The sequence below is a fragment of the Geotrypetes seraphini genome, chromosome 1 (assembly GCF_902459505.1).
Source record: "Geotrypetes seraphini chromosome 1, aGeoSer1.1, whole genome shotgun sequence".
NCBI classification, from domain to species: domain Eukaryota; kingdom Metazoa; phylum Chordata; class Amphibia; order Gymnophiona; family Dermophiidae; genus Geotrypetes; species Geotrypetes seraphini.
In genome coordinates this window covers 69,358,616-69,374,550 of record NC_047084.1, presented here as the reverse complement: position 1 = coordinate 69,374,550, position 15,935 = coordinate 69,358,616, and the positions used below count along the sequence as shown (strand labels likewise).

At 43.8% G+C, this 15,935-nt stretch overlaps 1 protein-coding gene across 1 annotated transcript in view; it reads right to left on the bottom strand.

Annotated features, from left to right (window-relative positions):
• Positions 1-15,709, bottom strand: part of RANBP3L (RAN binding protein 3 like) — a 108,664-nt gene extending 92,955 nt beyond the window's left edge. Inside the window, exon 1 of the mRNA XM_033932788.1 lies at positions 15,158-15,709. Coding sequence (XP_033788679.1) covers positions 15,158-15,401 — 244 coding nt within the window. The 5' untranslated portion in view covers positions 15,402-15,709. The remainder of the gene's footprint in view (positions 1-15,157) is intronic.
• Between the last annotated feature and the right edge of the window lie 226 nt (positions 15,710-15,935).

The following is a 15,935-nucleotide window of genomic DNA, read 5'->3' as shown; positions in this document are numbered from 1 at the left end:
GAAAAGAAGGAACTCTGCAGGAAAAAGAAAAGTCGAATGTACGGTAATGGAGAGGGCCTGATTTAGGGCTAGATTCACTAAGCAAACCGATTGGTTTACAACCCGATTTTACTCTGGCCCGATTCACTTACCTCTGTGCCGATCCGATTCCGATCCGTGCATTCAAATGAGGGGAATGGCATGCAAAGAGGCAGGTGATTTTCTTTGGAATATGTCCCCTTTCCTGAGGGGCTTTATTTATTTTGTCTCTTCTCCTCAGATTGTGGACTGTATTAGATGATTGTCTTCATTGTTAATTTTTGATCCTTAGTTTTTTAACTAAGTAATTTCATATTTTTGTATTTCCTTTAACATCTTTGTAAATGGGATGTATTAAAATGATAAATAAATAAATAAAAAATAATTAAAAAAAAAAAAAGCAAAGTAGGCAGGTATGCGATTCACTAAAGAAATCTTGGAAACCGACTGGGCTGGCCGATCAACACAAAAAGCGACTGCTGGGGACCAGTCGTAAACGTCCTTTCCGATTGTTCTCGGCCTGAAATCCCAGCCCTGCAGCCCATTTCTGCCCTCTGCCCCTTCCAGCCAAGCCCTGTTCTTGCCGCCCCGACTCTCTTGCTCTCTGCCGCCCTTCCCCGCAGTGTGAACCCATGGTTTTAAAGTGGCAGAGAGCAGGAAAGCCAATAATTGCCTGCTTTTAAACTTGTGTCAGCGAAGGGGAAGAGGCTGCTGCCATTGGGGATCGCTCTTCCCTGGGAGAGAAGGAGAGTTGAGGCCAGCACAGTAATTCGTTAGGATGGCTTTTAGCAGGAAACATGTGGCAAAAGCCTGTCAGGAACCCAGAGAAAAGTGAACTAGTGCCTCCATGATTTGACTGAGCTGGAGTGAAAACAGACTCCAAAAGCATGCGCAGACCATCTACAGGGAAAGCAGATGGTCATTTTAATTTTTTTGTTGGGTGAATTGGTCGGGCCTGCATGGAACGGCCACGGATCAGGCACGGAGAGTCAGGTTAGTGAATCTAGCCCTAAGTGGTTTACATTCAGGTACTCAAGCATTTTTCCTTATCTGTCCTGGCGGGTTCACACTCTATCTAATGTATCTAGGGCAATGGGGGTTTAAGTGACTTGCCCAGAGTCACAAGGAGCAGTGTGGGATTTGAACCCGATGATCTGTAAACTGCCTACCTTGTTAGGAGAGTGGCTAGCACAAGTTTTACTGTTGCCAGAGAGTAAGAGTCACCTGTGCCAGGTGGGTCGCATGTCAGAAGGCTGACAACACTCACTTGTTGTGGTAAGAAAGATTCATAATTACTCACATAAGGTGGAATTATTACGCCAATATAAGAAGCAAAATTCCAATTTGATAAACGAGTGTAAGCCAGTAAATATTTTCCAGGATTTCTCTCCAGCCTTACAGGCCAATTTGGTCAGTGCTTTTTGAACATGAAATACGCTTCAGGACATTCATACACACACAACACACACTATGACCCCCAACCTCATTCATTCAGGCAGGACAGAGACACACACACACACATTGAAGTTGCTTTGCAACTAATATATGCGCTATATTTGTAAAAGCCTATTCCTATATAATATACTTTTTCTGCACCACCTGGTTGTTATCTTGTTAATTTACTTCCCAATGCCTGAGGTCTGAACTCGGGACTCAAATCAGGCTAGACAAAAACACAAAAGATTACCTGTGTATACTAGCTAACTGGTGTAAATTTGGTTGACTGATCTTGCTTATGCAGATGATTTTGTTTGCATCTTTTTGTAGATACTGCGATTGTACTTAGATTTTAAAATTTTCTTGGGGGAGGGGTATGAGATCCTTAATATCAGTGAGTCATCTACTCTCTTTGCTTTGTGTGATAGAAGTTAGTGGGTGGTAGCTGGTGTATAAGAGAGGGGATGTTAGTTGTTTTTGGAGGAAAGGATGAAGTGAAATGGGAACAGGTGGGGTTTATAGGTGGGATAGCTACACTTTTATAATATTCTCTTTTTGTTACTATACTTTGCTAGTAGGTGGGTGAACTGATGATTCATCTTTGTATTTCATAGATTCCAACTTATCAATGTTATATTACTGCCCGCATTTCGATGTTGGTGGGGAAAGGGGCTGGAGGAAGGCTGAGCGCTCTCAATGTTTTTGTTGGTAATTCTGTATATGGAATTAATCTAGTATACGAACACTTCTAAAGACAGCAAATGATTCACGTGGAGGTTCATCATAATCCCTGTCTCTCCTGTCCGACTGATTGCTGTGAAACAGACTCTCACATGTGCAGAGCCAGTAGGAGAAGCCCAAACAGCTGAGAGGCAAGGGAAGCATCCTGCCACTCAACTGTTCGGGGCAGGAAACTTTTTTTTTTTTTTTTAAATGGGCACAGATGCTGTGTGCGTGTTACACACACACAATATTTAAAAAACAAACCCCAAAAAACTCGCCAATGATGGCCCTCCCCATCTCCCCAACAAACTGGCACCAGGGACCAAAACCCCCCCCAGTGAAAACTGGCAGGAGGGATGCCCACTCCCTCCTGCCAATGGATGCCCACCCCTGCACCAGGCATCTCTACCCCCCAAACCATCTCCTACCGTCCCCCCAAAAAAATTTTTAGATTGCGCAGGAATGCAGAATTCCACCAGGAGTAAACAAACAAAACACACAAGCAGCCAAATCACCTTACATCAGAATGCATCACATAAAGTGGTCAAAGATTTTAAACAGGGTCAGACACCTCTCCTCTTTACTACTGTTATACCCTTCCACTTATGACCTGTAATCACTTCCTATTCCTCTTCTTATATTGTACACCCTAACCTGCTAACCACAATGATCTCAGTGTTTGTATTTTTTTTTTTTTTTAAATTAAATGCTGTGAACCGCCTAGAACTCCCTGGGTATGGCGGTATACAAAAATAAAATTATTATTATTACTACTGAGGTGTAGGAGTGTGTGGCGCAGTGGTTGGAACTACAGCCTCAGCACCCTGGGGTTGTGGGTTCAAACCCCGCACTGCTCCTTGTGACCCTGAGCAAGTCACTTAATCCTCCATAGCCCCAGGTACGTTAGATAGATTGTGAGCCCACCGGGACAGAGAGGGAAAATGCTTGAGTACCTGATTGTAAAAACCGCTTAGATAACCTTGATAGGCGGTATATAAAATCCTAATAAACTTGAAACATGAAATTCACCAACTGAGTCAGTTCAAAAACTACACACTTCATTGACCAGTATTTAACAATTTATTTACATGAGCATTAAGGGGCACAGCTGAATGTAACAACAGAAACTGTCTCTTTCTCCTTATCTTTTTCCCATTTTTAGGCACTTTGGCCCTGATTCTATAAAAGGCATTTCCATCAGGGCGCCTACTAGAGAGAGAGACACGGGGACAAATTTTTCCTCATCCCCGCGGGAACTCATTTTCCCGTCCCGTCCCCATGAGTTCTTTTTCTGTCCCTCCCCCATTCCTGCAAGCTCTGTCCTCATCTGCATAAGCCTCAAACACTTTAAAATCATAAGTGTTCTACGCTTGTGCGGTTAAGGCAAAGCTTACAGGAATGGGGCAGGAACAGTGACAAAACTCATGGGGCCGGGACGGGGAAATTTAGTTCCTGTGGGGACGGGGACATATTTGTCCCAGTGTCATTCTCTAGCACCTACTGATCTCAGTGCCAAACTTAATTTTTTTTTTTTTTTAATTGGCACTGAGAATTGAAAGTGCCACAGTAGGTGCCTACCACGTTGCAGTAGGCGTCTACATCAAGGTGCCTACACGAAAGGTAGGTGTGGTTAAGGGCGGAGTTTGGGTATGGATTGACTTAGGTGCCGGTATAATAGGCCAAGAAAACCCTGGCTTAATATACTGGCACCTAACATTATAATGCCTACCAGTGCCTAAGCTAATTTAGGCACTGCTAAGTGTGATTCTACAAAAGGTGCCTAACTTTAATTGACATGCAGTAGGTGCTACTTTGGTAGGTGCCTTCTGAGTTCCCTATTGTCACCCACTGACTATGTCAGACTCTACTGCTCACCAAAACCCTGAAGCTATGGCAACCCAAGAGAAGGCTGTAAAGCCCAGTTCTTCCAAACCAGCCTACTATCCTTCCAAGCACAGTAAACCTCCTAACATTAGTTTGCAAAGTGTGGGGGGAGGGGGGAGGAGAAAACACAAAGCTCAGATAAGGAAAAGTCCAGTGTAAGTAAGAGCCTCACATTCTATGACCAGAGAGGGAGCCAAAGAGCACAAAACACATTCCCTCTTCCTGGAAGTTTGGGGCAGGGCCCACACATCTTAAACAGGTGGGGAGCTTGGTTAGAAGGGGGAAAAGCAGAGACAGAGGCAGGAAGTGCAAAATTGCACATGGCTGAAAGGGACACAGCCAGAGACTGCTGAGGAAATGGAGACTGACTGCAGTGCCTCAGAGAAGGAGACCCAAAGCCTTGAGGCAAGCCCAGCACAAGCCATGGAATGAGACAAGGAAACCAATACAAATAATGGTCAGCCAGAACCAACGGAAGTTTGTTGAAGCAAGGCAAGTGTTTGTATTAAGAATTGGTGCTGTGCTAATGTCCTATTGTTAACAGACACTTTTGAAGTTAAAGGGACTGGCTGAGGCCACTTTAAAGGGAAACTGTTACAAAAGTGGGTTTTTTTGCATACTTTGATTCTGAAACCAACAGTGAAAATTTGTTGGGCAGAGTCTGTGAGAACCGGGCAGGTTTGTGGGATTATTTTCCAACCACATTGTGCAGACTCAGTAATTCTCCACCAGCATACTGTACCATACCAGCAGGTTTTTGTCAAAGCAAGAAAATTGGAGTTTAACGGAGCCATCTTTGTTTAAGGACTCTTTTGGACTGAGACTGAACATTCTATTTGTGGAGGGTTTTTAAAAATACAGTTGTGGTTTTTGTGAAAAGCCGCAAGCTTAAGGACACTGCCATGCAGGTGGTGTGCACAGCCTCTCTATTGCTGCTTGAGAAAGGGAAGGTTACTGCTAAAGACTTGTTTAACTGATCGGAACATTCTGACAATTTTTGTTAAAGTTTGAAGTGGCAAACAAAGACTTGCGCACTTTAAAAAACATTAAAGGTGTGAGGGTTTCTGCGTTTAGTTCTGACTAAAATTAACTTTTTTTTTTTTGACTACCAGCAGCAACTTCAGAATAGAAGAGCTTTAATAAACTTTGAATCTTGCCATCGACCAGCACCTAGACGCTTGCTTTCAGGGCTGGTTGGTGACACTGTATACACATATGTTGGAGGTTTAAGGCATGCATGCATAACCATGCAGGCTTCATCAAGCCACGCATACACGTTAGGCTGCCTAGGACCAGGACGATTGTTAAGCTATTATATGCCCTAAACCAGTGCTTACCAGTCTTTCTGTAGCTGCAACCCCAATTTGGGAAGCTGCAGAAGTGCACAGCACCTGGGCAGTGCAGGACAATGAAGTCCCTATATAGCACCCACCTAGGTTGTGACTTCCAATGCAAGTTTTCCAACCCTATTTGGGGTCTTAACCAGACTTTGAGAAGCTCTGCCCTAGGCAAATCTTCAGTTTTGTTTTGCCCCTCCAATTTAACTTTTAGGCCCCTTGCCCCCTCAGCAATCACAATTGCCCCACCATCTCTACCAGAATAATGTGTGTAAATGGACCATTTGAAACCAGTTCATTCTCCCTGATGGTAGAGACAACCTCTGTTGTTCTTTTGAGTTTTTGTGTGATTCTCAGGACCTATTGTTTTGCTGTGGTGCTCCCAAATAGCTGATACTCCAGACAACTGAAATGAAGTGAGAGAAGCAGTGGCGTATAAAGGTGGGGGTGGGAGGGGGAACCACCCCAGGCACCATCTAGATGGGGGCACTGGCACCTCTCCGCACTGCCCCACAACACCATGATTGTGCCATCCCTCCCCCATCCTGTACCTCTGTAGATCTTCACCAGTGCAAGCAATTTCTCCTGCCTGTTGCTCGTGCCAGCCTGGTTCCCCTCTGAATCACTTCTGGGTCGCGGGGCCAGGAAGTGATGTCAGCAGGAAACCCAATGCTGGCACGAGCAGCATGCTGGAGAAGCCACTCACACTGGTGAAGATTTATAATTTTACGTGGAGGGAAGGGAGAGCACGAGTGTGGAGTGGGGGGCAGGAAGGAGCAATGGTGGGAGAGGACTAGGGGGGAAGTGTCGCCGCCCTGGGCGCCTTCTACCCTTGCTATGCCACTGAGCAGTGGTAATATTGTGTGTCACCATTACTGCTGCTGCTCCTCATTTGCGCCAGTCCTGCAAATATGTTTTATAGTCACCAAACAGAGAGGATAATTTAAAAGGAACATGCCTTTGTGCCATTCTTCTATCAAGCACTTTACAACTTCTTTCTAAGACATACGCTTCTTGAGTTTCATTCCTGAATTACAGGGTATATGAAACAAAAGCATGCAAACAGATTAACAAATCTGAACTGGACCAAGAGTGAGAAGTATGAAAATGAGCTTCAGTAACCCTGATCACAAGGTCTCACATGCTGAATGCCTCTGTGAGTAAGTCTGCAGAAAACCGCCCAATGGTAATGTATACAGTATCTTATGCCTGCGTGGTTTCTCTTTGAAAATTTGATTAAGCTTATAAGTGTACAAAAGTACATATGTATCGTACACTTGTGACTTCTGCAGATGGCTTCGGTGCAGGAAACTTTAAGAATACTTTTGAAAATTTTTATATGCACATACCGTAGTTTGCTCCCCACCTGTACATGCCCCTGGTGCTGGTAACATTTTGTTCTGTGTTAGCAATGCCAACATTTTGTTTTTATCTGCTAAGGGGGCACCTTCTATAAAGAAGGCCCTAACATTTATGTGTTGAAAAATACACATAAATTATTAGAATACTGACATATATGCACACACGTGAATAAATGCCAAAATCCTGTAGTGCTGATGGAAAAAGTAAAGTCCTATCCTTCTTAGTTTTTGTAATGTAAGAAAGGATTTTCAGATCAAGTTGTTAACATGATCTCCAAATGAGTTTGTAAAAAGGTCCTTAAATCTGGGCTTAGTGCGTGGGAAAGTCCTGCGTTAAGAGGCATGAAGTCCAGGTTTTACCACACTTTAGTAAAAAGGGCACCATAAAGATTCTAGTTTTTAGGGGGTAGTTATACAAGTCCGCTTAAGCTAATTTTGCCTGGCTTTTAAGATCATTCACGGCATCCTTCCTCCCTTAATCCCACTATCTTATAACTCCTCGAGTCCTGACTCTACCAGACCCACCCAAAGGTATAAATTATCCTTCCCCTCTCTACATGGTATTCACTATGCAGGCAAACTGGGAAAAAGTAGGATCCTACCCTTCAGAATCACAGGTCTTTGGAACGACCTTACTACCCCGCTGCGGAACCTGGGCTCCCTCCAATTATTCCGCAAGCAATTGAAAACCTGGCTTTTCACTAAAATGTAATTCTATCCCCCTTTACTCTTCTCTTCTATATATAAGTTCATGTAAACCTTTTTTTTCCTTCTCTTCCTATATTTTAAGTTCTTGTAAACCGTGCCGAGCTCCACAACATCCGTGGAGTTGATGTGGTATATAAACTTAAGGTTTAGTTTAGTTTTTTGTGCAGGATCCCTTGCTGCCTAGTAAACAGGTTTCAATAAGGGCTCCTGCGATAATGGGCATGTGCGAATTGGGAAATTTGTGTGTGACCATTAATGGGGAAAAAGGAAATGCGACCATTTTACAGCTATGCTAAAAGTGGCCTTATCACATGGAAAATCTCCTCTACTCAAGAACAGACTTACTGGGTCAGAACAATGGTCCATCTAGCTCAGCAGCCCATCTTCACGGTGGCCAATCCAGGCCACCTGGCAAAAATCCAAATAGTAGCAACATTCCATGTGATCCAGGGCAAGCAGTGGCTTCTCCCATGTGTGTCTCAATAACACTATGGACATTTCCTCCAGGAAATTTTCCAAACCTTTCTTAAAACCAGCTACATTATAACTGCTCTTACCATTTTTACAAACTCTTTTGTAGATCATTTGGAGATCATATTAACAATTTAGTTCAAAAATCCTTTCTTACACTACAAAAAGTAAGAAGGATAGGATCCTACTTTTTCCAACAGCATTTCAGGATACTAGTGCAGTCAATGATATTGTCACCGCTAGACTACTGCAATGCTCTACTCTCAGGTATCTCTGTGAAATTAATGAAAAAGTTTCAAGTTCAAGTTTATTTTAATTTGATAAATCGCTTAATTTAGGTTTTACTAAGCGAATTACAATATATAAAAAATAACATATAGTTTGACATAATGTTTAAAAAGTTTAAACAATGGTTGTGTTTAAAAAATGTTTAAACAGTAATTATAACTGACAGACATACAGGAACATAAGGTAAAAAAAAAAACACTAGAACTACAATTAAAAAAAAAAACACAAAACATTAGGAGGTGGAGTAAAAAATTTAATGAACATAATTTATAGATTGAAGGCATCTTTAAATAAGAAGCTTTTTAAAAACACTACAGAGATAATGGTTACTACAGATGGAAAGACTGGATGGGCCATTTATCCTTTATCTGCCATCATGTTTCTATGTCAAGCCCTGGAACGCATTGCCAGAGGTTAACTATTCTCTGAGTGAAAAAAATATTTCCTCCTATTGGTTTTAAAAGTATCTCCCTGTGACTTCATAGTGTGTCCCCTAGTCTTTGTCATTTTTGATGGAGTAAAAAAAAAAAAATTGATCCACTCAGGAATTTGTAGACTTCAATCATATCTCCCCACAGTAATATCTTTTCCAAGCTGAAGAGCCCTAACCTCTTTAGCTGTTCCTCATATGAGAGGAGTTCCATCCCCTTTATCCTCTTGGTCACTGCTATATCTTTTTTTTTTTTTTACGATAAGAACCAGAATTGAACGTAATACTCAAGCTGAGGTCACACCATCGAGCATTACAAAGGCATTATAACATTCTTAGGGCTCCTTTTATCAAGCTGCGCTACGGGGGTTAGCGTGTCGGACATTTCATCACGCGCTAACCCCCGCGGTAAGCCAAAAAACTAACGCCTCATCAATGGAGGCGTTAGCGACTAGCATGTTAACCGCCTACCACTCCTTGATAAAAGGAGCCCTTAGTCTTGTTAATTCATAGCCTCTTGTTTGTTTGGACTATTGCTTATTGAAAACTTCTATACCGCTACTAATGACTGTTTGCTTTTTTGGCCGCTGCCACAACACACTGGGCAGAAAGATTCAGCGTATTGTCAGCAATGACACCCAAATCTTTTTCTTGACCACTGACCCTCAAGGTGGACCCAGCATCTAGTAACTCTGATTTGGGTTATTCTTCCCAATGTGCATCGCTTTGCATTTGTCCACATTAAATTTAATCTGCCATTTGGATGCACAGTCTACTAATTTCCTACTGATACCGCAAGCCACTTTTTAGCACAGCTTGGTAAAAAGGCCCCTTAGTGTGAAATCATAGGCATTTTTTGGGGGGAGGGGGTGTATGATTGGGGGGCTGGTGTTGAATTAATCCTTCCTTTCACCCATCTCTAATATGACTTTCCTAATTCTTGCTCCCCAACCAAACTATACAGATAAACTTTGCCTACATGTAAAATGTACATGTAAGCTCTACAGGAAAGATGGACTGCACCTCAGCGCAGCAGGAACTAGACTCCTAGCAAACAACGTCAAGAGAGGAATAGAACAGGCTTTAAACTAAAAAGAAGGGGAAAGCCGACAGTTGACCAAGGGTCGACGATTCGGAAGACGGTATCCTGCAAAGATACTGAGGGGAAAAATGGCTGGGAAGAAACAAGGGACAGATTGCAGGGGTCGACGAACCCAGAAGAAGTGGTTACAATGTCTGCAGCAAAAGAGAAGAAAATATGGACCGAAGCACAGGGAAAGGAAAGGAGGACAGCAAAATACCAGGATCTAAAGTGCATATATGCTAATGCAAGGAGACTAAGAAACAAAATGGGGGAACTAGAAGCCTTGGCCAACACAGAAGACATCGACATCATTGGAATCTCTGAAACATGGTGGAATGAGGAAAGCAAATGGGATACAGCACTACCGGGATACAAGCTCTATCGCCAGGACAGATCAGGACAAAAAGGAGGTGGAATAGCCCTATACATAAAAGAAGGCATACCATCCACAAAAATGGACACAGCAGAGACGGCCAGCAAGCTGGAATCTCTATGGATCAAAATACCGGGAAGGAAAGGGCCTGAAATAAAGATGGGCCTATTTTATCGCCCACCCGGGCAAACCAGAGATATCGATGAGGAAATGGAAGCCGAGATGAAGCGAGAATGCAAAAGCGGCAACACGGTTATTATGGGAGACTTCAACTACCCTGGGATAGACTGGAGTCTTGGAAGCTCGAAATGCACTAGGGAGACAAAATTCCTGGAAGCTACACAGGATTGCTTCATGGAACAGCTTGTTAGAGAACCGACGAGAGGAAATGCCACTCTGGATCTAATCCTAAATGGGTTAAGGGGACCTGCAAATGAAGTAGAAGTAATGGGACCGTTGGGAAACAGCGATCATAATATGATCAAGTTCAAGGTTGAGGTAGGAGTGTCAAAAGGCAAGAGATCCATTGCGACAACCTTTAACTTCAGGAAGGGAAACTACGAAGCAATGAGGGAATTGGTAAGGAAGAAACTTAGGAACACTTCCAAAACATGGCTAACGGTAAATCATGCCTGGTCCTTCTTCAGGGACATGGTGAGCGAGGTGCAAAATCTGTATATCCCCAGATTCAGGAAGGGGTGCAAAAAGAATCGAACAAAAGACCCGGCGTGGATAACCAAAACAGTGAAGGAAGCGATAGGCAATAAGAAAAATTCATTCAAGAAATGGAAAAAGGACAAAACTGAGGGGAACTGGAAAGAGCACAAGAAGCATCAAAAAGAATGTCACCGTGAGGTTCGGAAAGCCAAAAGAGAGTATGAAGAGAGGCTAGCCAGGGAAGCAAGAAATTTCAAACCATTCTTCAGATATGTTAAAGGGAAGCAGCCGGCTAGAGAGGAAGTGGGACCACTGGATGACGGAGACAGGAAGTGAGTGGTGAAGGAGGAGAAGGTAGTGGCAGAAAGGCTTAACATGTTCTTCTCATCTGTATTTACAAACAAAAACACGTCCAACATACCGGATCCTGAGCAATTCTTCAACGGAAGTCAAGCAGAAAAATTAACATCCATAGAAGTGAGCCTTGAGGACGTTCGTAGGCAGATAGAAAAACTAAAAACTGACAAATCCCCGGGTCCGGATGGCATACATCCTAGGGTTCTGAAGGAATTAAAGGAGGAGATAGCAGAACTACTGCAGCAAATTTGCAACTTATCCCTGAAAACAGGCGAGATCCCGGAAGATTGGAAGATAGCCAACATTACGCCCATCTTTAAAAAGGGATCAAGAGGTGACCCGGGAAACTACAGGCCGGTGAGCCTGACTTCGGTTCCAGGGAAAATGGCAGAAGCACTGATAAAAGAAAACATCGATCAACATTTTGAAAAACATGAACTTCTGATAACCAGCCAGCATGGTTTCTGCAAGGGAAGATCGTGTCTAACAAACTTATTGCACTTCTTCGAAGGAATCAATAAACGGATGGACAAAGGAGACCCCATAGACATCATATATCTAGATTTCCAAAAAGCCTTTGACAAGGTGCCCCATGAACGTCTACTCCGGAAATTGAAGAACCATGGGGTGGAAGGAAACGTACATAGATGGATCAGAAACTGGTTGGAGGGTAGAAAACAAAGGGTAGGAGTGAAGGGTCACTACTCCGACTGGAGGAGGGTCACGAGTGGTGTCCCGCAGGGCTCGGTGCTCGGGCCACTGCTATTTAATATCTTCATAAATGATCTAGAAACAGGGACGAAGTGCAAGATAATAAAATTTGCGGACGACACCAAACTATTTAATGGAGCTCAGACTACAGAGGACTGCGAAGAATTGCAAAGGGACTTGAACAAACTAGAAGAATGGACGGCGAAATGGCAGATGAAGTTCAACATTGAGAAATGTAAAGTATTACATGTGGGGAGCAGAAACTCGAGGTACAACTATACAATGGGAGGGATGTTATTGAATAAGAGTACCCAGGAAAGGGACTTGGGGGTAATGGTGGACATGACAATGAAGCCGTTGGCACAGTGTGCAGCGGCCGCTAAAAGAGCGAATAGAATGCTTGGTATAATCAAAAAGGGTATTATAGCCAGAACGAAAGAAGTTATCCTGCCGTTGTATCGGGCGATGGTGCGCCCGCATTTGGAGTACTGCGTCCAATATTGGTCGCCGTACCTTAAGAAGGATATGGTGTTAGTCGAGAGGGTTCAGAGGAGAGCGACACGTCTGATAAAAGGTATGGAAAACCTGTCATATTCTGAGAGATTGGAGAAGCTGGGTCTCTTTTCCCTGGAGAAGAAGAGACTTAGAGGAGATATGATAGAGACTTATAAGATCATGAAGGGCATAGAGAGAGTAAAGAGGGACAGATTCTTCAAACTTTCTAATAACAAAAGAACAAGAGGGCATTCAGAAAAGCTGATAGGAGACAGATTCAAAACAAATGCTAAGAAGTTCTTCTTTACCCAACGTGTGGTGGACACCTGGAATGCGCTTCCAGAGGACGTAATAGGGCAGAGTACGGTACTGGGGTTCAAGAAAGGATTGGATAAATTCCTACTGGAAATGGGGATAGAGGGGTATAGATAGAAGATTACTACACAGGTCCGGGACCTGTTGGGCCACCGCGTGAGCGGACTGCTGGGCATGATGGACCTTGGGTCTGACCCAGCAGAGGCATTTCTTATGTTCTTATGTTCTTAAAATGCATACACAAAGTATGCATAAATGCTAATATCCGCATCGAGGCGGAGGAAGATATCTTCTTTTTCAAGGGTCCCACGACAACAAGAGGGCATCCGTTGAAAATCAGGGGCGGGAAACTACGAGGTGACACCAGGAAATTCTTTTTCACTGAAAGAGTGGTTGATCGCTGGAATAGTCTTCCACTACAGGTGATTGAGGCCAGCAGCGTGCCTGATTTTAAGGCCAAATGGGATCGGCACATGGGATCTATTCACAGGGCAAAGGTAGGGGAGGGACATTAAGGTGGGCAGACTAGATGGGCCGTGGGCCCTTATCTGCCGTCTATTTCTATGTTTCTAAAGGGAGCAGAAAAAAAAAAATCACTGACTGTTTTATATTACAGTAGTATGTGGTGTATGTATTTCTGGAGCTAAGTGTCATGTTAATACCATTAATAACAGCGAGCCAAGTGTACTGCCAAAGCAGGGATCTAGCAGAATGTGTGCTCTCCGGCAGAGAGGTACAGCAGCAGCTCCATTCTCTAACCCAGGGGTGTCAAAGTCCCTCCTCGAGGGCCGCAATCCAGTCGGGTTTTCCCCAATGAATATGCATGAGGTCTATTAGCATACAATGAAAGCAATGCATGCAAATAGATCTCAAGCATATTCATTGGGGGAATCCTGAAAACCCGACTGGATTGCGGCCCTCGAGGAGGGACTTTGACACCCCTGCTCTAACCACTGGGTATGGTAGACCCAGACACAATCTTGTGCTTTTCAATCTTTAATAACAATTTTAAAAAAAATAAATTTATTTTTATTGTCAAAGCAAATGACAATACAGCCGGACCAAGAATCGGCAGTAAAAATATGCAAAGCTCCAAGTATATAAAACTGTAACAATAGAACTAGAACAATTTAAATTTATTATTTTTATATAGGAAGTTCCCTTTATTACCCACCTCCAAAACAAACCCTCTCCCACCCCACTCCTCCCCTCATCAACCTAAGCAGCACCCAAATTAAACATCACAAAACTGGATTCAAAATAGTATCTCATCTTATTACAATCTATCCCAGATCATCAGAGTCCCCCCAAAAAGGAAAATCCACACGTCAATAATTAACAGCCAGCTGTATTCCTTCAATAGTATTTAAAAAGCCTGGACCCTAGATTGCTGCAAAGTTTGAAATGAGAAAATGCAGCATGTCTAATGCAAAAAATACATGGTCAGAAATCAGACAACAAAGTTTCAAGACTACACACGAATTGCTATACAGGTCAGAGCAAAGGTCAATTAACCCAGTAGCCTGTTTGGAAAAGTAGCCAATTCAGGTCACAAACACCCAGCAGGATCCCAGGTTTCAAAAGCAGACTTCAGAGATTGTAAATTGCTCAAGAAAAAACCCCCAAGTAGATGGGGTAGAGACTTTAGCATTTTTGGCAGGTTTGAGAGGGTCCGCCTTTCCTATTGTACAAACTCTACTCTAGCAAATGCAAGCTAACAATTTCTAGACAGCTCAGTAACTATTCAAAGGAAACAATACCTTATATTTTAATTTACAAGCTTTTGAGACCTTCTGCTTATCAGCTTTCGCCATTAAAGGTATAGTAAACTCTAGATGCCAGATGTGGTGCAAAATCCCTTATCCTAGCAGCCAGTCATATAAATGCCAGTGGGTGATTACCCCCCCCCCTCCTTCATTGTGTACAAGAAGAGGTAATTTGTATTGTGTTTGGCACTCCCCCCCCCCCCCAATCACTCTGACATGCTGGCACCTATGTCCCTTATCACAACCCCATGTAGAATTCACACTGACACAAGGTATCAGGGTAGTATGAACTGCCTGAAGAAGGGGACAGAAATTCAATAACAAATGGACATGGTTTCTTCTAACTACTGTAGCAATCCAGGGAACAAAATAGTCCAGCAAAATACATCATAATATTAAGGAAAGCTAGACATGAATGGATTTTTGCCAGTGATGTTTCTACCGCTTTAAGGAAATCTAGCTGGCTGGTTTATACTTTCACTTTTAATTTCTTGACTAGCATGTGGTCAAAGTAAAAAAAAAAATAAAAAAAATAGACTGGTTGACCCGCGCGGCTAATTGCGCTTCAGGATCTCGCCAGTGACATCATAATAAGATCAGTTTGCATAGGCCGTCTCCAAAGCATGCAGTATGATCCTTAAGTTGCAGCCGGCTGTGTGAGGTTTGGGAAGCGTTACAATAACTTTATTACTCTCTGCTGGAGTGACACTTTCCTGACACCGGCCTCCACACCTTCGCTCACCTTTTCCGGAGTCCCGGCGGCCCTTGGGCTCGTCCCCGTCACAACCAGCCGTGCCGCAGAAGCTGTGCAACGCGGCCCCGTCCAAACAGCGGGGGCTCCCGCCGAGGGCATCGCCGACACAGTCCCGGCTTTTAGCAGGGTGACGCGGCTCCTCCGCGGGATGCAGAGGGGCAGCCCCGAAGAACGGACCTAGCCCCGAGCGTAAGGCGCTCGCCTGGTTCGGAAGAACTTGCTCGTTTCTCATAGTTATGCTTCCGAGAAGAGGCCAAAGTCCAGGTTTCCAAAGCTTAGGACTAATTGGGATGACGCCGACCAGTTGAACTGGAAATCTGCAAAGCTCTTTAACTCCCAAACTGCAGTCGGATGGCGTTTTGCATTCTTCAGCAACAAGGGTTTTTCTAAGCTACTATTCCGTGCCCCCCTCCCCCCAACAGAATCTTCCTCAGAGCGCGCTACACAGAGGTCGCAAAAGAGAAAGCTGCAAACTGACCGAGAGACAGGCTCGCAGCGAACCGAGCGGAGCTCAGTGGAGGCTCGGCTGCTTGGGGGGGGGGGGGGGAGGGGAGCTATGCAAAACGGTGCAAGATTACCATAAGGGGTTGGCAGAAGGGATTGGCAAGTCAGCAGCTCCGATAGAAAACCGATCAGCAGGCAGGAGCTCTCCCAAAAGTATTCACGTTCTCAAAATTGAATAGAGAAAATGCACATCTCTTCCAAAAGAACAGGCAGCAAAAAAAGCTCCATTTAATCCCGGGGAAAGAGGAGACACGAGCTACGG